The sequence below is a fragment of the Rana temporaria genome (genome assembly GCF_905171775.1).
Source record: "Rana temporaria chromosome 2 unlocalized genomic scaffold, aRanTem1.1 chr2k, whole genome shotgun sequence".
In the NCBI taxonomy this organism is placed as follows: Eukaryota; Metazoa; Chordata; class Amphibia; order Anura; family Ranidae; genus Rana; species Rana temporaria.
Genome location: NW_024404415.1, coordinates 569,140 through 590,719, shown reverse-complemented (window position 1 = coordinate 590,719; position 21,580 = coordinate 569,140). Strand labels below are relative to the sequence as shown.

At 49.2% G+C, this 21,580-nt stretch overlaps 1 protein-coding gene across 1 annotated transcript in view; it reads left to right on the top strand.

The window, feature by feature from the left end:
• Window positions 1-21,580, top strand: part of LOC120921651 — a 61,400-nt gene that overhangs the window by 21,826 nt on the left and 17,994 nt on the right. The window contains exon 4 of the mRNA XM_040334166.1: window positions 7,739-7,969. Within this exon, the coding sequence (XP_040190100.1) occupies window positions 7,739-7,969 (231 nt within the window). The remainder of the gene's footprint in view (window positions 1-7,738; window positions 7,970-21,580) is intronic.

Genomic DNA, 21,580 nt, shown 5'->3' with positions numbered 1-21,580 from the left:
ATTCGTGAGTGCATACACCGTCGGTGTAGTCCGTGTCCCCTTTCCTTGTTCCTCGCAATATTGCACTAGGAGGCTTGTCCTCTTTCTCTTTTTTCTCTTTTATATGCCGCTGGAGCGATCCTAACATATTTGGTTGGCCTGATCCCTTGAAGCAGTGATCTCAATCTAAAGCAGTGAAAGGGAAGCGCTGGCTGCTTGCAGGACTCCCTATGTGAATTGGCTTTTTTCCACTTAACTCTGTGTGGACTCCCTGGCCCAGATTCAGGTAGAATCGCGCAATATTTGCGTGGGCAAAGAGCGAACATTTTTCTCTGCGCCCACGCAAATATTGCGCTTTGCCCGCGATTCACGGAGCAATTGCTCCGTAAATTGAGCGGGCGATATGTTAATCAGCCGTGCGTAAGGCTGCCTAATGTAAATGATCCCGCCGGGGGCGGGAATCATTTAAATTAGGCGCGCTCCCGCGCCGAGCGAACAGCGCATGCTCCGTCGGGAAACTTTCCCGACGTGCATTGCGGCAAATGACGTCGCAAGGACGTCATTTGCTTCTAAGTGAACGTGAATGGCGTCCAGCGCCATTCACGGTTCACTTACGTAAACGACGTAAAATTTGAACGTCGCGAGCGGGAAGCGCAGCTATACTTTAGCATTGGTTGCGCCTGCTATTAGCAGGAGCAGCCTTATGCTAAAGTCGCCGTACGGAAACTCCGTACCTTGTGTGCGCAGGGCCCGCGCAACTTTTGTGAATCGGTGGTAGTATGCAATTTGCATACTATACGCCGATCACAATGGCCGCGCCCCCTAGCGGCCAACGCAAGAATGCAGCCTGAGATGTGAAGGCATAAGGAGGCTTATGTCTGTCACATCCTAGGCTGCAGTCGGTGTAACGAGGTTCCTGAATCAGGAGCACTCGTTACACCGGAGCAAGTAAGCCCTTGCGCCGCGCAACCTATGGTTGCACGGGCGCAAGTGCTTCTTGAATCTGGGCCCCTGATTATTATTTTTGTGTGATTTTATTTTATTTTATTTGTATTATCACCAGCTATCTGCACACTCAATAGCTATTGTATCTATCACTGTTACTGGCATAGGCTGTCAATTATACTCACATTAGTTGATAATAGCGCTATCACATTTTTTATTATTCCTATTTGGTTTGGTTCACCGCTAGATACACAGCTTTTATCATTTATTGATTTTTGTTTGAGTTTTTTCACTTGTAATTGGTTTACATAGTAGCGCTGTAGTACCACAATTTTGCACCTGTATTTACAGTGTCTTAAAAAAGTATTCATACCCCTTGAAATTCCCCACATTTTCTCAGGTTACAACAAAAAACGTGTATTTTTTGGGGATTTTATGTGATGGACCAACACAAAGTGTCACATAATTGTGAAGTGGAAGGAAAATGGTACAAATAAATCTGTGAAAAGTGTGGGGGGAGGGGCATTTGTATTCAGCCCCTTTTACTCTGATAACTAAAATCTAGAGGCACCAATCGCCTTCAGAAGTCACCTAATTAGTAAATAGAGTCCCCCTGTGTGTCATGTAATCTCAGTATAAATACAGCTGTTCTGTGAAGCCCTCGGAGGCTTGTTGGAGAACCTTAGTGAACAAAACAGCATCATGAAGGGCGAGGAACACACCAGACAGGTCAGGGATAAAGCTGTGGAGAAGTATAAAGCCGGGTTAGGTTATAAAAAAAATCTCCCAAGCTTTGAAGATCTCGCGGAGCTTCTGTTCAATCCATCATCGGAAGCCAGCAGGGGAAGAATCTGTCATTTAGCGGCAATGGGCTAGATTCAGGTAGCTGTTACGGCGGCGTATCTCCAGATACGCCGCCGTGATTTCAAATCTGCGCCGTCTCTACGCCGATTCTCAAAGGCAGATACGTTCAAAAAATAGGCTTCCCCCGCCGACGTAACTTGAATACGGCGGCGTATAATTGTCTGCAATATTACGCTGGCCGCTAGGTGGCGCTTCCGTTGTTTTCGGCGTAGAATATGCAAATGACCTAGATACGCCGATTCACAAACGTACGTACGTACGTACGCCCGGCGCAATTTATTTACGTCGTTTACGTTAGGCTTTTTTCGACGTAAGGTTGCTCTTGCTATTAGGTGGCGCAGCCAATGTTAAGTATGGACGTCGTTCCCGCTTCGAAATGTGAATTTATTACGTCGTTTGCGTAAGTCGTTCGCGAATAGGGCTGGACGTAATTTACGTTCACGTCGAAATCAATGACGATTTGCGTCGGAATTTCGAGCATACGCACTGGGATTCTTTCGCCGTCCATGCGCCGTTCGTTAAAAAAACGTAAAATATGCGGGGTCAACCTAATTTAAATAAAACACGCCCCCCTCATCATCATTTGAATGACGCGCGCTTACGCCGGCCCCATTTACGCTGCGCCGCCGTAAGTTAGGAGGCAAGTGCTTTGTGAATACAGCACTTGACTCTCAAACTTACGGCGGCGCAGCGTAAATACGATACGCTGCGCCGCCGTAATACTGGCCGCATCTACATGAATCTAGCCCAATATTTATTTTCTTAATGTCACACATCATACAGGCGCACACCTACACGTGCAGGTTCAGGGCGTCACCCATACATGTTATTTAAAGGAATTGTGTATTTCTGGATTGCTCTTTAAGCCACCTTGAAGGACCTGTCCCCATTGAACCGTAATTAAAAAAAAATGTTTTTTTTGTATTGGTCCTCGTCCTATTGGCCAGTTGTCCACACCCCAATAGCTTGCCAAAAGACCAGGGAAAAATAACCAGATTTGGCTTTTCAGGACTCAATGGGGTCCAACATTCTGCTCGGGTTTAGTGGATTTTCGCATTGATATTGCCAAACCTCCCGAGGACAGAACTTTTCTCCCTTCCCCCCTCACTTATACTGATGGTGTAAAAATGTCCAAACTCTACCCTGTGCTCTAAATAAGGACAGGAATTTTATTGGACCACTGTAAGTTGTTCTGTTTCAAATGCCGCTTTATGCATTGACCCAGACAGTATGGTCACTTGCTGACTTGGCACTAGGGATGAGCTTTGAGTTCGACTCGAACATTGCCTGTTCGGCGAACAACGAACAATTTGGGGTGTTCGCGGCAACTTCGAAAAACCGCGGAACACCCTGTTAAAGTCTATGGGAGAAATCTAAAGTGCTAATTTTAAAGGCTAATATGCAATTTATTGTCCTAAAAAGTGTTTGGGGACCCGGGTCCTGCCCCAGGGGAGTGTTTGGGGACCCGGGTCCTGCCCCAGGGGAGTGTTTGGGGACCTGGGTCCTGCCCCAGGGGAGTGTTTGGGGACCCGGGTCCTGCCCCAGGAGGAGTGCTTGGGGACCCGGGTCCTGCCCCAGGGGAGTGTTTGGGGACCCGGGTCCTGCCCCAGGAGAGTGTTTGGGGACCTGGGTCCTGCCCCAGGGGAGTGTTTGGGGACCCGGGTCCTGTCCCAGGGGAGTGTTTGGGGACCCCGGGTCTTGCCCCAGGGGAGTGTTTGGGGACCCGGGTCCTGCCCCAGGGGAGTGTTTGGGGACCCGGGTCCTGCCCCAGGGGAGTGTTTGGGGACCCGGGTCTTGCCCCAGGGGAGTGTTTGGGGACCCGGGTCCTGTCCCAGGGGAGTGTTTGGGGACCTGGGTCTTGCCCCAGGGGAGTGTTTGGGGACCCGGGTCCTGCCCCAGGGGAGTGTTTGGGGACCCGGGTCCTGTCCCAGGGGAGTGTTTGGGGACCCGGGTCCTGTCCCAGGGGAGTGTTTGGGGACCTGGGTCTTGCCCCAGGGGAGTGTTTGGGGACCCGGGTCCTGCCTCAGGGGGAGTGTTTGGGGACCCGGGTCCTGCCCCAGGGGAGTGTTTGGGGACCCGGGTCCTGCCCCAGGGGGGTGTTTGGGGACCTGGGTCCTGCCCCAGGGGAGTGTTTGGGGACCCGGGTCCTGCCCCAGGGGGGTGTTTGGGGACCTGGGTCCTGCCCCAGGGGGAGTGTTTGGGGACCCGGGTCCTGCCCCAGGGGGAGTGTTTGGGGACCCGGGTCCTGCCCCAGGGGGGTGTTTGGGGACCCGGGTCCTGTCCCAGGGGGAGTGTTTGGGGACCCGGGTCCTGCCCCAGGGGGAGTGTTTGGGGACCCGGGTCCTGCCCCAGGGGGGTGTTTGGGGACCTGGGTCCTGCCCCAGGGGACATGTATCAATGCAAAAAAAAGTTTTAAAAACTACCGTTTTTTCAGGAGCAGTGAATTTAATAATGAGTGAGTGAGAAACTTGTAAAGCGCAACACATGCAAACTGAATCGCCTCTGGGCGCTGTATCCATTTCATGGGTAAGGAACCCCTTGACCCCAGAAGAGATGGGTTTTAATCTTTCTCCTGAAGGCCAAGTGGTCCGCCTCCAGTCGGATGGTGGTTGGTAGCGCATTCCACAGCCGAGGTCCCTGGACTGCAAATCTTCGATCTCCTAATAATGCTAAAAGTGAAACAATAAAAGTGAAATATTCCTTTAAATTTCGTACCTGAGGGGGTGTGAAGTATGCCTGTGAAATAGCGCATGTTTCCCGTACATAGAACTGTCCCTGCACAAAGTGTCATTTCTGAAAGAAAAAAAGTCATTTAAAACCGGACTTGCGGCTCTAATGAATTGTCGACTCTGGCAATTCAGAGAGAATTCATTCATAAAAAATAAATAAATAGCGTGGGGGTCCCCTCAAATTCAATTACCAGGCCCTTCAGGTCTGATATGGATATTAAGGGGAACCCCGCCGTCAATTAAAAAAAAAAATGATGTGGGGTTCCCCCCAAATATCCATACAAGACCCTTTAGGTCTGGTGTGGATTTTAAGGGGAACTCCACCAAAAATAAAAAAATAAAATGGCGTGGAGTCCCCCAAAAATTCGCACCAGACCCTTATCCGAGCACGTTAACCTGGCCGGCCGCAGAAAAGAGGGGGGGGACAGAGTGCGCCCCCCCCTCTCCTGAACCGTACCAGGCCACATGCCCTCAACATGGGGAGGATGTCCTCATGTTGATGGGGACAAGGGTCTCATCCCCACAACCCTTGCCCGGTGGTTGTGGGGGTCTGCGGGCGGGGGGCTTATCAGAATCTGGAAGACCCCTTTAACAAAGGGGACCCCCACATCCTGCCCCCCCCCCCATGTGAATTGGTAATCGGGTACATTGTACCCCTACCATTTCACGACGGAAGTGTAAATAGTTGGAAAAAACACACAGACACCGTAGAAAAAAAATCCAGTGGTGACACTCGTTCCCGGCTTCCTGCTTCAATGTTGTCTGTATCCAGGGACGGGTGCGGGTGATCTCCGGTCCAGCAATGAGACGATCCATCCATCCAGAGCGCAGCATCGCCGACCTCCTCTCTCCGCTGGACACAGCCCAGCGAATGACGCGGCTGAAGCTGTGACATTTCTTATATAGGGGAGGCGGGGCCACCTGTCATGTGCCCCCACCCCCTCTGACGCACCCTCTGCTACGTCACTGGGGAAGCCCAGTCTTCCCCCTTGCGTCAGAGGGTGCGGGATCACGTGACGGGTGGCCCGCCTCCCCTATTTAAGAAATGTCACAGCTTCAGCCGCGTCATTCGCTGGGCTGTGTCCAGTGGAGAGAGGAGGTCGGCGTGGCTGCGCTCTGGATGGATGGATCGTCTCATCGCTGGAGATCACCCGCACCCGTCGCTGGATACAGACAACGTTGGAGCAGGGAGCCGGGACCGAGAGTGGATTATCACCGCTGGAGTTTTTTTTTTTTCTTTTTATTAATAAAGGACTTTTTTCTACGGTGTCTGTGTGTTTTTTCCAACTATTTACACTTCCTTCGTGAAATGGTAGGGGTACAATGTACCCCATTACCAATTCACATAGGGGGGCCAGGATCTGGGGGTCCCCTTTGTTAAAGGGGTCTTCCAGATTCTGATAAGCCCCCCGCCCGCAGACCACCACAACCACCGGGCAAGGGTTGTGGGGATGAGGCCCTTGTCCCCATCAACATGGGGACATCCTCCCCATGTTAAGGGCATGTGGCCTGGTACGGTTCAGGAGAGGGGGGCGCACTCTGTCCCCCCCTCTTTTCTGCGGCCGGCCAGGTTAACGTGCTCGGATAAGGGGTCTGGTGTGTATTTTTGGGGGAACTCCACGCCATTTTTTTTTTTTTTTTTTTGGGGGGTGGAGTTCCCCTTAAAATCCACACCAGACCTGAAGGGTCTGGTATGGATATTTGTGGGGAACCCCACATCATTTTTTTTTAAATTGACGGCGGGGTTCCCCTTAATATCCATTCCAGACCTGAAGGGCCTGGTAATGGAATTTGGGGGGACCCCCACGCTATTTTTTTTTTTTTATGAATGAATTCGCTCTGAATTGCCAGAGCCGACAATTCATTAGAGCCGCAAGTCCGGTTTTAAATGCCTTTTTTTCTTTCAGAAATGACACTTTGTGCAGGGACAGTTCTATGTACGGGAAACATGCGCTTTTTCACATGCTGACTTTACACCCCCCCCCAGGTACGAAATTTAAAGTAATATTACACTTTTATTGTTTCACTTTTAGCATTATTAAATTCACTGCTCCTGAAAAAACGGCCGTTTTTAAAATGTCCCCTGGGGCAGGACCCGGGTTCCCAAACACTCCCCTGGGGCAGGACCCGGGTCCCCAAACACTTTTTAGGACAATAACTTGCACATTAGCCTTTAAAATTAACACTTTAGATTTCAAACGTTCGAGTCCCATAGACTTTAACAGGGTTCTAAAGTTCACACAAACATTTGGTGTGTTCGCAAGTTCTGATGCCAACCGAACAGGGGGTATTCGCTCATCCTACTTGGCACCATCCACAGGCAGCTTAATGCCCCTTACACACAATCGGAAATTCCGACAGCAAAAGTCCGATGTGAGGTTCTGAATGGAAATTCTGACCGTGTGTAGGCTCCATCGGACTTTTGCTGTCGGAATTTCCACCAACAAAAGATTGACGCCGCGTACACACGATCGGATTTTCTTGGATGGTTTTTCCGACGGAATTCCGCTCAAGCTTGGCTTGCATACACACGGTCACACAAAAGTTCTTTGAACTTTCGTCCGTCAAGAACGCCGGTGACGTAACAACACTACGACGAGCCGAGAAAATTAAGTTCAATGCTTCCAAGCATGCATCGAATTGTTTCCGAGCATGCGTTGGAATTTTGCATGTCGGAATTTCTACAAACGATCGGATTTTCCGCTGAGAATTTTTTCCGTCTGAAATTTTGAGAACCTGCTCTCAAAGTTTCCCGACGGAGCATGCGCTGTACGCTCGGCGCGGGAGCGCGCCTAATTTAAATGATTCCCGCCCCCGGCGGGATCATTTACATTGCGCGCTCTTACGCCGGGCAATTTTGCCGGCGCGCCCTCGCTACTGCTCCGTGAATCGAGGGCAGCGCAAATTATTTGCGGGGGGGAAGGGCAAAATCGTTGCTCTGTGCCTCCACAAATAATGCGCAAGTCGTACCTGAATCCGGGCCAGTGAGTCTCTGATCCAGAACAAGCATGCATCAAGTGAAGTCAGGGCAAAGTCAGTGCTAACAAGCAATGAATTAGTTTCAGGTCAGTGGCTCTTGTAGTCAGAGGACCAGCATGACAATCAGGTGACTGGTACTTCCAGGAGAGGGTCACCTTGGCAGCCTCTATATTCCTATAGGATCGTCTCACTTTCCATGTCATTACTCTGACCAATCATATCCTGGAATTCTGTCTCCTCAGCCCCCCTCTCTGACATCGCTGTGAACTCCTCCTGTCTCCCGGATGGCAGCGCAGTGGCCGAATGTTCGGTGAAAGGATCAGATCCGCGTTATTCCTGGAGTTTGGATGGAAGATCCGTCTCCTCCTCACACAGCCGGGTAACTCTTCCTCCTCCGGTCTCCGGAACCCTCCGCTGTGATGTCACCAATCAGATCAATCATCTAAATAGATCCATCAACATCTCCTGTGCAGGTGAGTGGGAGACGGAGACCTCTCCGGAGTTTATATTTCTAAGGTTGGGTTCACACTGTGCTTGAGCTTCTTCAAACATTTTGCAAGCTTCCTTTATGCTCTTTTGTACTCGTCTTTTTTGGCCCATTTTTTTGCTTTTGCCTTGCCTTTTCCTAGTTGCTAGGAGAAGGAAAGGCAAGAAATTGCATGAAAAGTGAGCATTGGGAGCTTTGAGAGGCCTTAGGCAAAACGTAATCACTTAAGGACCGCCTCATGTACATATACATCAGCAGAATGGCACGTACAGGCACATGCACGTACCTATATGTCCTCTGCTAGACGTGGGTCGGGGGTCCGATCGGGACCCCCCCCCCGGTACATGCGGCGGTCGGTAAGCCTCAGGGAGCGATCCGGGAAGACGGCGCGGCTATTCGTTTCTAGCCGCCCCCTCGCGATCGCTCCCCGGAGCTGAAGAACGGGGAGAGCCGTATGTAAACACGGCTTCCCCGTGCTTCACTGTGGCGGCGTATCGATCGTGTGATCCCTTTTTATAGGGAGACTCGATCGATGACGTCATTCCTACAGCCACACCCCCCTACAGTAGTAAACACACACTAGGTGAACCCTAACTCCTACAGCGCCCCCTGTGGTTAACTCCCAAACTGCAACTGTCATTTTCACAATAAACAATGCAATTTAAATGCATTTTTTGCTGTGAAAATGACAATGGTCCCAAAAATGTGTCAAAATTGTCCGAAGTGTCCGCCATATTGTCGCAGTCACGAAAAAAAATCGCTGATCGCCGCCATTAGTAGTAAAAAAAAAATGCAATAAAACTACCCCCTATTTTGTAAACGCTATAAATTTTGCGCAAACCAACCGATAAACGGTTATTGCAATTTGTTTTTTACCAAAAATAGGTAGAAGAATACGTATCGGCCTAAACTGAGGAAAAAAAAAAAAATTATATATGTTTTTGGGGGATATTTATTACAGCAAAAAGTAAAAAATATTGCATTTTTTTCAAAATTGTCGCTCTATTTTTGTTTATAGCGCAAAAACTAAAAAACACAGAGGTGATCAAATACCACCAAAAGAAAGCTCTATTTGTGGGGAGAAAGGGACGCCAATTTTGTTTGGGAGCCACATCGCACGACCGCGCAATTGTCTGTTAAAGTGACGCAGTCCCGAACTGTAAAAACCCCTTGGGTCTTTAGGCAGCATATTGGTCCGGGGCTTAAGTGGTTAAAGAGGGGGTTCACCCTATACATTTTTTTTTCTAGCATTAAATTAAGAATAGTAGCGCGAGCTACAGTATGCCATTATTTATTTCTTTTCCCCGGTACTCACTGTGTAATCCTATAGTGAAGATTCCGACTCCCCGCGGGGAATGGGCGTTCCTATCCAGAGGGAAGATGATTGACGGCCGGCTCTGGCACGTCACGCTTCTCCGGAAATAGCCGAAATAGGACTTGGCTCTTGACGGCGCCTGCGCCTAGTCTGTGCGCAGGCGCCGTATAGCGCCGTGAAGAGCCGAGACCTACTCCGGCTATCTTCGGGGAGCGTGACGTTCCATAGCCGGCCGTCAATCATCTTCCCTCTGGATAGGAACGCCCATTCCCCGCGGGGAGTCGGAATCTTCACTATAGGATTACACAGTGAGTACCGGGGAAAAGAAATAAATAAAGGCATACTGTAGCTCGCGCTACTATTCTTAATTTAATGCTAGAATGTTGTTATTGAGGGTGAACCACCGCTTTAAATATGAGGCCCCACTCACATCCATAATGGGAAAAATGAACTGGGGCACGAGTAAGGCAATCATTAGGGGTTCAGGAGTGGGGCTTACAATTGGTGTGCTGTAACCCGTAGTGTTCACTTCTACAGCTCACGGAACATTGGCGTGATCAGAGAGCTGTCATATAAAAACATTTAAATATTTTTTTATTTTATTTAAATAACAAGACATACTTAACTCCACTGTGCAGTTCATCTTGAACAGAGTGGCCCCGATTGTCCTCTTCTGGGGCACACAGTAGAACACTGTGCACATCATGGGGCACACAGCAGAACATTGGGCACATCATGGGGCACACAGCAGAACATGGGGTACATCATGGGTCTCACAGCAGGGCATAGGACACACCGCAGGGCACACAGCAAAACATGAGGTACATCATGGGGCTCACAGCAGAACATGGGGCACTTTAAGGGGCTCACGGATGGGTATGGGGCAAGTAGCATAACATGGGGTACACAGCAGGGCTTATTACAAGGCACACAGCGGGGCATGGGGTGCACATCAGGGTACAGGGCACACAGCAGTGTACATGGCACAGCAGGGTACAGGGCAGATCCTGGTACAGGGCACAGCAGTGTACAGGGCACAGTAGGGTGCATGGTGCAGGGTACAGGGCACATAATGGTACAGGGCACAGCAGTGTAAATGGTATGGGGCACAGCAGGGTACAGGGCACAGCGGGGCACGGGGCACAGCAAGGCATGGGCACAGGGTACAGCAGGGCACCAGGTATGGGACACATCAGGGTACTGGGCACAGGGTATGGGGCACATCAGGGTACTGGGCACAGCAGGGCATAGGGTATGGGGCACATCAGGACACAGGCACAGGGTACGGGGGATCACCACGGGGCACAGGGTATGGGGCACAGCAGGGTATGGGGCACAGCAGGGCATAGGCACAGGGTACAGCAGGGCACCAGATATGGGGCACATCAGGGTACTGGACACAGGGTATGGGGCACATCAGGGTATGGGGCACATCAGGGTACTGGACTCAGGGTATGGGGCACATCAGGGTATGGGGCACATCAGGGTACTGGACACAGGGTATGGGGCACATCAGGGTATGGGGCACATCAGGGTACTGGGCACAGGGTATTGGATTGGAATTAATGCTTATAGAGCGCTGAATGCGAGTTGTGAAACTCGCGTCTAAGCGCTTACCAACACGCTGGGGGTATCCAGTTCCCAAGAGCAAAGAAAAGAGACTAGGACATCTAAGTAAAAGAGGCGAACAAGCAAGAAGTAAACAGAAATATAAAAAAAAGGGAGGGGAGGAGGGGCAGGACACAAGGAGCCTATCCCTACTCCCTGACCATGGACCGCAGCCTGGGATTAAGGCAGCGTCCTGCTAAGAGCTTGGATGGCCAAGTGGCCCCTCCCCTCTCCACCATCTCAGGTGATGTCACAAGCATACAACGAGAGGAGAGGAGGGGAGGGGCCACCGGCGAACAGAACGATATGAGAGAGGACAGTAAGGACTTATTACAGCCGTGAGCCGCTTCCCGCGCTACTCAGCATGTCGGCGCATACTGTCTGGAAATTGACGGCTAAATCGCCGCGGAGCATTACATTACAGCATTATGGCATTACAGACTGGGAAACCACCACTGTCTGTTAAATACTGCAATAGGCAAATTAGGCGGCTGCGAGGCCCCTGTCAGGGTGGGGCCTTAGGCGACCGCCTAATTTGCCTAATTATAGAGCCGCCTCTGATTGGGAGTGGTTTTCAGGAGTTTTTCCAGTTGGCATCTATAGGGACCAAAAACATGATCCAAAGAAGCTCAGGTACTTTTTGAACTTTTGAGTAACGTGCTTCAAGTGACGCGATGCTCAGGTGTGAACAGACACCATAGGATACATCGGGAATCCTCAAGGAAATGTGGCATCACAACACATTGCACACTTTTTTATACTTTATTTACACAAAGGGGGAGATTTACTAAAACTGGAGAGTGCAAAATCTGGTGCAGCTGTTCATAGGAGCCAATCAGCTTCTAACTTCAGCTTGTGGATGAAAAATCACCTCCTGCAGTTCTGCAGGCACCGACTTATGTATTCTGAGAGGAACACCCTGCTGCTGTCAGAATACACACATCAGTGCTGCAGCTGTTTGGCGCCCCTGAAAAGCAAATAACAATGGGTAACAATAACACAGTGGTCGATTTACTAGAACTGCTAAATCTGACACAGTTGTGCATTGTAGCCAATCAGCTTCTAACTTCAGCTTCTTCAAATACGTTTTTTTTTACCAAACCCCCCCCCCCCGAAAGCTGATTGGTTTCTTTCTGCACAAATAACCCCCCAGACCTCCTCAGCACCCACTAGCTCTCCTCTCTGCCCAAATCCCACCAGCTCTCCTCTCTGCACAAATCCCCCCAGCTCTCTCCTCTGCAGAAAAATCCCCCCAGCTCTCCTCTATGCACAAACCATGTCCCCCCCAAAGCTCCCCTCTCTGCACAAATCCCCCCAGCTCTCCTCCCACTTTCCCAGCTCTCCTTTCTGCACAACTCCCCCCACTTTCCCAGCTCTTCTTTCTGCACAAATTCTCCTTCCACTTTCCCAGGTCTCCTTTCTGCACAAATCCCACCCCAGCTCTCCTCTCTGCACAAATCTCTCCCAGCTCTCCTCTCTGCAGAAATCCCAGTTGATTTCCTCTCTGCAGAAATGCTCCCAGCTCTCCTCTCTGCACAAATCCCCCAGCTCTCCTCTCTGCACAAATTCCCAAGCTCTCCTCTCTGCATAAATACCCCCCCCCCAGATTTCCTCTCTGCACAAATGCCCCCAGCTCTTCTCTCTGCACAAATCCCCCAGCACTCCTATCTGCACAAATCCCCCCAGTTCTCCTCTCTAACCAAATCTCCCCCAGCTCTCCGCTCTCCAAAATCCCCCCGAGCTCCCCTCTTTGCACAAAGCCCCCCTAGATCTTCTCTCTGCACAACCTCCTAGCTCTCCTCTCTGCACAAATTGTCATCAGTTCCCCTCTCAGCACAAACCCCCATCACTTTCCCATCTTTTTCTGCATAAATCCCACCCCAGCTCTCCTCTCTGCACAAACCCCCCAGCTCCCTTCTCTTCAGAAATCCCCCAGCTCTTATCTCTGCACAAATCCCCCCAGTTCTCCTCTCTGCACAAATCTTCTCCCAGATCTCCTCTGCACAAATCCCCCCAGCTCTCCTCTCTGCACAAACCCCCCAGCTCTCCTCTCTGCACAAATCTCCCCAGCTCTCCTCTCTGCACAAATTGTCATCAGTTCCCCTCTCAGCACAAACCCCCATCACTTTCCCAGCTTTTTATGCATAAATCACACCCCAGCTCTCCTCTCTGCACAAACCCCCCAGCTCCCTTCTCTTCAGAAATCCCCCAGCTCTCCTCTCTGCACAAATCTCCACCCTCAGCTCTTCTCTTTGCACAAATCTTCTCCCAGATCTCCTGCCTGCACAAATCCCCCAGCTCTCTTCTCTGCAAAATTACCCCAGCTCTCCTCTCTGCACAAATCCCCCCCTGCTCTCCCCTCTGCACAAACCCCCCAGCTCTTCTCTCTGCACAAATTCCCCCCAGCTCTCCTCTGCACAAATCTCCCCAGCTCTCCTCTCTGCACAACCCCCCCAGCTCTCCTCTATGCACAAATTCCCCAGCTCTTCTCTCTGCACAAACCCCCCAGCACTCCTATCTATACAAATCCCCCCAGTTCTCCTCTCTAACCAAATCTCCCCCAGCTCTCCGCTCTCCAAAATCCCCCCGAGCTCCCCTCTTTGCAAAAAGCCCCCCTAGCTCTTCTCTCTGCACAACCTCCTAGCTCTCCTCTCTGCACAAATTGTCATCAGTTCTCCTCTTAGCACAAACCCCCATCACTTTCCCATCTCTTCTTTCTGCACAAATCACACCCCCAGCTCTCCTCTCTGCACAAACCCCCCAGCTCCCTCCTCTTCAGAAATCCCCCAGCTCTTCTCTCTGCACAAATCCCCCCCAGCTCTCCTCTCTGCACAAATCTCCACCCTCAGCTCTTATCTCTGCACAAATCTCCCCCCAGCTCTCCTGCCTGCACAAATCCCCCAGCTCTCTTCTCTGCAAAATTACCCCAGCTCTCCTCTCTGCACAAATCCCCCCCTGCTCTCCCCTCTGCACAAACCCCCCAGCTCTCCTCTCTGCACAAATTCCCCCCAGCTCTCCTCTGCACAAATCTCCCCAGCTCTCCTCTCTGCACAACCCCCCCCAGCTCTCCTCTCTGCACAACCCCCCTAGCTCTCCTCTCTGTACAGAATCCCCCCAGCTCTCCTCTCTGCACAAATCCCTTTCCCCCTCTTCCTTTCCATTCACAGCTCCCTCACCTCTTCAGGAAATCTGACACATTATCAAACTGGACATGGTATGTGTGGGCTTTTTTTTATTTCAGCCCAATACAATGTGACTGGAGAGCTCCACCTATCAGAACTGTCGCACAGAGCGGAGGAGGAGTTTCAGAGCTCTTTACTTGGCCCCATGCTCCATTTTCTGATTAGCAGCGGCAGGCAGGGACAAAGGCTGCCTTCCGAAATCATCACCGGCAGGTGCAGTTACAGTGCCGGGACCCGAGGCACTCATCATTGCTGGAGGGTAGGAACCCTGGTTTCCCAGCGCTGGCACAGAGAAGATGGTAGAGGAAGTGAGCTGTGCAGAAAACTTTCCTCTACCAGCTTCTCAGTTAGGTGACAGAGAGGAAAGGAGAGGAGAGGGCTGCCAGAGGTTCCGGAACTCCGTTCCGGCATGTTCCAGCTGAAAAAAAGGCTTGGTGGGTCATAATACTAAAAATAATATTAGTGGGTTCATTCCGAATTATGGAATTATTGGATGGGTTATATAGCCCATCATTCCAGAAAAGAAAAGTGGTCGAGGTGGTGCCAGGTTCCGTGTCCCCCATGGTGCCCCCCCCCATGTAGAGACCATTATGATTCCCGTATATGTTCCTCCTCCAGGTGGTGCTAGACATGTGCATTTCTTTGGGAATCGATTTTTAAGCTGGAAATTTTTATTTTCAGACTCAAATGAACAGACTATTACCGTATTTATCGCGGTATAACGCGCTCCCGCGTATACCGCGCACCCCCAAAGTGGCCCGAATTCCTGTGGAAAAAATGTTTTTTTGTACTTACAGTTTTGGTGTCTTGCGCGGCGTTCATCGGCGGCCTCGTCGGGTCCGGCGTCCATCTGCGGCTTCGGATGTCCTCTTCGGCGGGTCGGGCGTCCGTCTTCGGCGGGTCGGGCGTCCGTCTTCGGCGGGTCGGGTGTCCTCTTCGGCGGGTCGGGTGTCCTCTTCGGCGGGTCCGGCGTCCTCTTCGGCGGGTCCGGCGTCCTCTTCGGCGGGTCGGGTGTCCTCTTCGGCGGGTCCGGCGTCCTCTTCGGCGGGTCCGGCGTCCTCTTCGGCGGGTCCGGCGTCCTCTTCGGCGGGTCCGGCGTCCTCGCGGCGTCCTCCCCGCTCGTTTCCCGCCACGAGTTTTGAATACTGCGCCGGCATATACCGAGCGCAGTACACTCGTGTAACGTCGGGCAGGCTCGGCAACTGTCGCGCTGACGTCCTGTACGCTCAGGACGTCAGTGCGAGAGGCGCCGAGACTGCCCGAAGTTACACGAGTGTACTGCGCTCGGTATATGCCGGCGCAGTATTCAAAACTCGTGGCGGGAAAGCGGGTATCGGCGTATATCGCGCACCCACGATTTTTCCCTGATTTTCAGGGCAAAATAGTGCGCGATATACGCCGATAAATACGGTAGCTAGATTCAGAAAGAGTTAGGCTGGCTTATCAGTAGATACGCCGACCTAACTCGGAATCTGCGCCGACCTAAGTTTAAGTGTATTCTCAAACAGAGATACGCCTAAACATATCTAAGATACGACGGCTTGCGCCGTCCTATCTTAGGTTGCAATATTGAGGCTGGCCGCTAGGTGGCGCTTCCATTGTGGTCGGCGTAGAATATGTAAATTAGTAGATACGCCTATTCACGAACGTACGCCCGGCCGCCGCAGTACATTTACGCCGTTTCCGTAAGGCATTATCAGGCCAAAAGTTATTCCATCAAATAGGTGGAATAGTAATGTTAAAGTATGGCCGCCGTTCCCGCTTTGAAATTCGAAATGTTTACGTCGTTTGCGTAAGTCGTCCGTGAATAGGGATTTACGTAGTTTACGTCCACGTCGAAATCAATAGGCCCGTGCGGCGTACTTAGCCGCAATGCACACTGGGAAATGTAGGCGCCCGGCGCATGCGCAGTTAAGAAAAAACGTCAAAAAAGTCAGGTCAAAGCAGATTAACATAAAACACGCCCCCCTCAGCCAAATTTGAATTAGGCGCGCTTGCTCTCGCCGCATTTACGCTACGCCGCCGTATCTTAGCAGGCAAGTACATTGTGAATCATGTACTTGCCTCGCTAACTTACGGCGGCGTAGCTTAAATGCCTTAAGCTACGCCGCCGCAAAGTTGCGGACATGTACCTGAATCTAGCTAATAGTAACAAACATCAACAAATCCCCCAAAAAAGTTATAACCAAATTAACAAATTACTAGTTTCATTCGGGAGATGTCACATGATGCAATAGTAGTGCGGGCCCAAAGGGGAAATAATTTCATCAGCCCCCGAAGAATCTACCCCCTTTCCTGACCAGAGGACTTTTTGCGATTTGGCACTGCATCGCTTTAACTGACAATTGCGCGGTCGTGCGACGTGGCTCCCAAACAAAATTGGTGTCCTTATTTCCCCACAAATAGAGCTTTCTTTTGGTGGTATTTGATCACCTCTGCGGTTTTTATTTTTTTGCGCTGTAAACAAAAACATGCGACAATTTTTAAAAAAACACAGTGGGCCAGATTCACGTACCTGGGCGCATCTTTGTGTGGGCGTAGCGTATCTTATTTACGCTACGCCGCCGAAACTTAGACAGGCAAGTGCAGTATTCACAAAGCACTTGCTCCCTTTTCTCCCTAAGTTACGCCGGCTCAATGCCTGTGACGTGAACGTGACCTACGCACAGCCCCATTCACGTACGACTTGCGTAAACGACGTAAAAAGATACGCTTGTGCCGACGTCCATACCTTGCATGGGCTGCACCTCATATACCAGGGGTAACGCTACACCGGACGTAAGCCTTACGTAAACGACATAGCGGGCGCAAGTACGTTCGTGAATCGGCGTATCTAGCTCATTTACATATTCGATGCGTAAATCTACAGAAGCGCCCCCTGCGGCCAGCATAAATATGCACCCAAGATACGACGGCGTACTAAGACTTACGTCGGTCGGCTGAAGCCAGATTTCAGGCGTATCTAGGTTCCAGAATACCGCGCAGAGATACGAAGGCGCATCTTTTAACTTACGCGGCGTATCAATAGATACGCCGGCGTAAAACCTTTGTGAATCTGGGCCAATATTTTTTACTTTTTGCTATATTAAATATCGCACATTTTTTTCCTCAGTTTAGGCCGATACGTATTCTTCTACATATTTTTGGTAAAAAAAAATCGCAATAAGTGTTTGTTGATTGGTTTGCGCAAAAGTTATAGCGTCTACAAAATAGGGTATAGTTTTATGGCATTTTTATTATTATTATTTTTTTACTAGTAATGGCGGCAATCTGCGATTTTTATCGTGACTGCGACATTACGGCGGACACATCGGACACTTTTGACACTATTTTGCGACCATTCACATCTATACAGCGACCAGTGCTATAAAAATGCTCTGATTACTGTGTAAATGACACTGGCAGGGAAGGGGTTAAACACTAAAGGGGTGAGGACGGGGTTAAGTGTGTCCTAGGGAGTGATTCTAAGTGTGTGGGGGCGCGGCTATTAGTGACACGACAGTGATCACTGCTCCCGATCACAGGGAGCAGTAGATCAGTGTCCTGTCACTAGGCAGAACAGGGAAATGCCTTGGGCTAGATTCAGGTACCTTTTGCGCTTTTTTTACGGAGGCGCAGGGCAACGTTTTTGCCCTGCGCCCCCGCAAATTTTCTGCGCTACCCGCGATTCACGGAGCAGTAGCTCCGTAAATTGCGTGTGCGCTCCGACAAAATGCCCGGCGTAAGCGCGCGTAATTTAAATGATCCCGTAGGGGGCGGGAATCATTTAAATTAGGCGCGTTCCCGCGCCAAGCGTAGAGCGCATGCCCCGACGTGCATTGCGGTAAATGATGTCGCAAGGACGTCATTTGCTTCAAAGTGAACGTCAATGGCGTCCAGCGCCATTCACGATTCACTTGAGCAAACTGCGTAAATTTTATATTTCACATCACGGGAACGACGGGTATACGTAACATTGGCTGCCCCTGCTAATAGCAGGGGCAGCCTTACGCGAAAACCGCTGTACGCAAACGACGTAAATTGCGTACGCAGGGCTCGTGTAACGTTGTGAATCGGCGTTAGTATGCAATTTGCATACTATACGCTGAGAACAACGGGAACGCCACCTAGCGGCCATCGCAAGAATGCAGCCTAAGATATGCGGGCATAAGAGCCTTATGCCGCGCATATCTTATGCCTAGTACACACGAGAGGATTGATCCGGTGAGTCTGTACAGACCATCGGATCAATCCGCTGGACTGGATTCCAGCGGATCGATTTCTTAGCATGTTAATAAATTTTGATCCGCTGGAAATCCATCGCCGGGGAAAATATCTGCGGAAAAAAATCCGCTGGATCGTACACACCAGGGGATCTATCCGCTGAAACCAGTCCGCGGATCAATTCCAGCAGATCGATCCTCTCGTGTGTACGGGCTCTTAGTCTGCAGTCGGCGTAGCGAGGTTCCTGAATCAGGAGCATTCGTTACGCCGGCGCAAGTAAGCAATTGCGCTGCGTAACTATGGTTATGCAGGCGCAATTGCTCTCTGAATCCGGGCCCTTGTTTACATCTCCCCGTTCTGGACACACGCTATATAAGTACCTGAAATAAATAAATAAAATAAATGATGGTGTAGACATGAACATCACTGAGTGGGATGGAGAGCCAGCTCTCTACAGGGCAGATCTTTGTTCAGTTCACTAAGTGGATGGAACGGGACATCCAGTCTCCATGGATACACTAGATCTCCCCATTGACAACGTCACATATGACGAAACGTGTCTGGAGGAGGGGACGTACTGACGTCCCCACGCTGTTTCACTAGGAGGACGGGCTTCCGATTTTATCTGCCGGTCGGCACTGTTTTTACTATACTATCTACTTATTTGATGTAAGTGCATTACCTTTTTTTTCCCAATAAAGTACACTAGACTGTATTACGCTATTTGCTGTAATTACGGACACGGACTCTATAGACGGTCACAGGGGGAGATCCTCAGCCATGCAGCCTGCCTGCCAGGGTTTTCGATCTGATCATCAATTGCAAGCTCAAGGCTGTGGCTGGGTTATAGCCAAACGCCCTTTGTGCTTGCCATCTGGTAATCAGGGGCCAGATTCACAGAAACAGTACGCCGGAGTATCTGCTGATACTCCGGCGTACTTTCAAATTTGCCGCATCGTTTTGGCTAAGATCCGACAGGCGTACGCCTTCGGATCTTAGGTGTAATTTTCCGGTGGCCGCTGGGTGGAGTTTGCGTCGTTTTCCAGCGTCGGGTATGCAAATGAGCTGATACTGGCGATCCACGAAGATACGCGCGTTCGTCGCAATCTCTTACGTCGTCGCTAGTCGGGTTTTCCCGTCGTAAAGTTAAGAGTGCTATTTAGATGGTGTAATGTTAAAGTATGGCCGTCGTTCCCGCGTCAAATTTTTTTTTTTGCGTAAGACGTCCGGGAATACGAAAGTACGTTACGCACGTCGCCGTTCAAAAAACACGTCGGGGCGCCGTAATTTCACGCAAAGCACGGCGGGAAATTTCCAAACGGAGCATGCGCAGAACGTTCGGCGCGGGAACGCGCCTAATTTAAATGGTACACGCCCCATTTGAATTAGGCGGGCTTGCGCCGGACAGATTTACGTTACGCCGCCGCAAGTTTACAGGCAAGTGCTTTGTGAATCAGGCACTTACGCCGAAAACTTGCGGCGGCGTAACGTAAAGGTGATACGTTACGCCGCCGTAATTATTCCTGAATCTGGCCCCAGGTCTTTATTAGACATGTGCATTTCATTTCGTTACGAATTCGAATTCGGACAAATTTTTCATTATTCGGATAATTGTATGCATCCGAATTTCCGAATTACAAAATTAACGAATTTAAACAAATTCGAAAAAACGCGAACGAAATTCGAATCGAATTTAAATCAAATTTAAATCGAATTTGAATCGAATTCGAAAACAAATTAAAATCGAATTTGAAAAAATAGAAATCGATTTTCTAAAAACTACAATTAAATAGAGTATAAAACAATAAAGCAATAGAATCAAAAAGAATAGAATAGAAGTTAATAGAATGTAATAAAATAGAACATGAACAGTCTTCCGAAATTCGAATAGTATAAATTAGAATTCTAGAATAGATTGGAAAATAATTACAATTTATGGAAACTAAAATATAAAAGAATAGAAAAACAATAGAACAGAATAGAATCATTTATAATATATATTATATTTTATTCTATTCTCTTGTTTTTCTTTTCTATTCCATTCTAATCTTTTCTATTCGAATTTGAATTCATTTTATACGAAATTCGAATTTCTTATTGAATGAAATCGAATTTGAAGAGAAAAGATTATAAAAGATTAGTTTCATATTAGAATTTGAAAACATTTTGACCGAATTCCTAAAAAGTCGATCAAATTTGAAAAATGTAATTAGTTTAGAAAAATTCTACCGCATTTGAAAACAATCTACTAAATTAGAAAAAACTACCACATTCGATTTTTTTTTTTTACATATAACCATTTTCCAAAATTCGAATTTCATATAGAATGAAATCGAATTGGAATAGAAAAGATTAGAATAGAATATATTATATATTTTTTCTATTTTTTTCTATTCTGTTCTATTGTTTTTCTATGCTTTTCTTTTCCATTATTTTCTTTTCTATTGGAATTCGATTTCATTCTATACGAAATTCGAATTTTAGAAGATGTTAAATATATATATAGAGATATATAAAATATTTTTTTTTTCTGTTCTGTGCTATTGTTTTTCTATACTATTCTTTTCTATTTTTTTTAGATTCTAATTTAATCTTTTCTATTCAAATTCAATTTCATTCTATCCGAATTTTGAATTTCAGGAAATGGTTACCGTATCTATCGCGGTATAACGCGCTCCCGCGTATACCGCTCACCCCTAAAGTTGCCCCCAATCCTGTGGAAATTTTTTTTTGTACTTACACTTTTGGTGTCTTGCGCGGCGTCCATCGGCGGCCTCGTCGGGTTCGGTGTTCGTCTGCGGCTTCGGGTGTCCTCTTCGTCGGGTCCGGGGTCCTTCTGCGGCGTCCTCGCGTCCTCCCCGCTCGTTACCCGCGCCGAGTTTGAATACTGCGCCGACATATACAGAGCGCAGTACACTCGTGTATTGTCGGCAATGCTCGGCTACCCGCGCTGACGTCCTGTACGTCCAGGACGTGAGCGCGGAAGTAGCCGAGACTGCCCGACTATACCCGAGTGTACTGCGCTCGGTATATGTCGGCGCAGTATTCAAAACTCGGCAGGGGGAAAGCGGGTATCGGCGTATACCGCGCACCCACGATTTTGCCCTGATTTTCAGGGCAAAAAAGTGCGCGGTATACGCCGATAAATACGGTATATAGTTTTGTTTAAATGTGGTAGCATTATTTTGAATTTGATAGTTTTTTTCGAATTCGGTAGATTTGTTTTCGAATGCGGTAGAATTTTTTTGAATACGAAATGAATCCCGAAAACGAATGTAATGAATGCAAC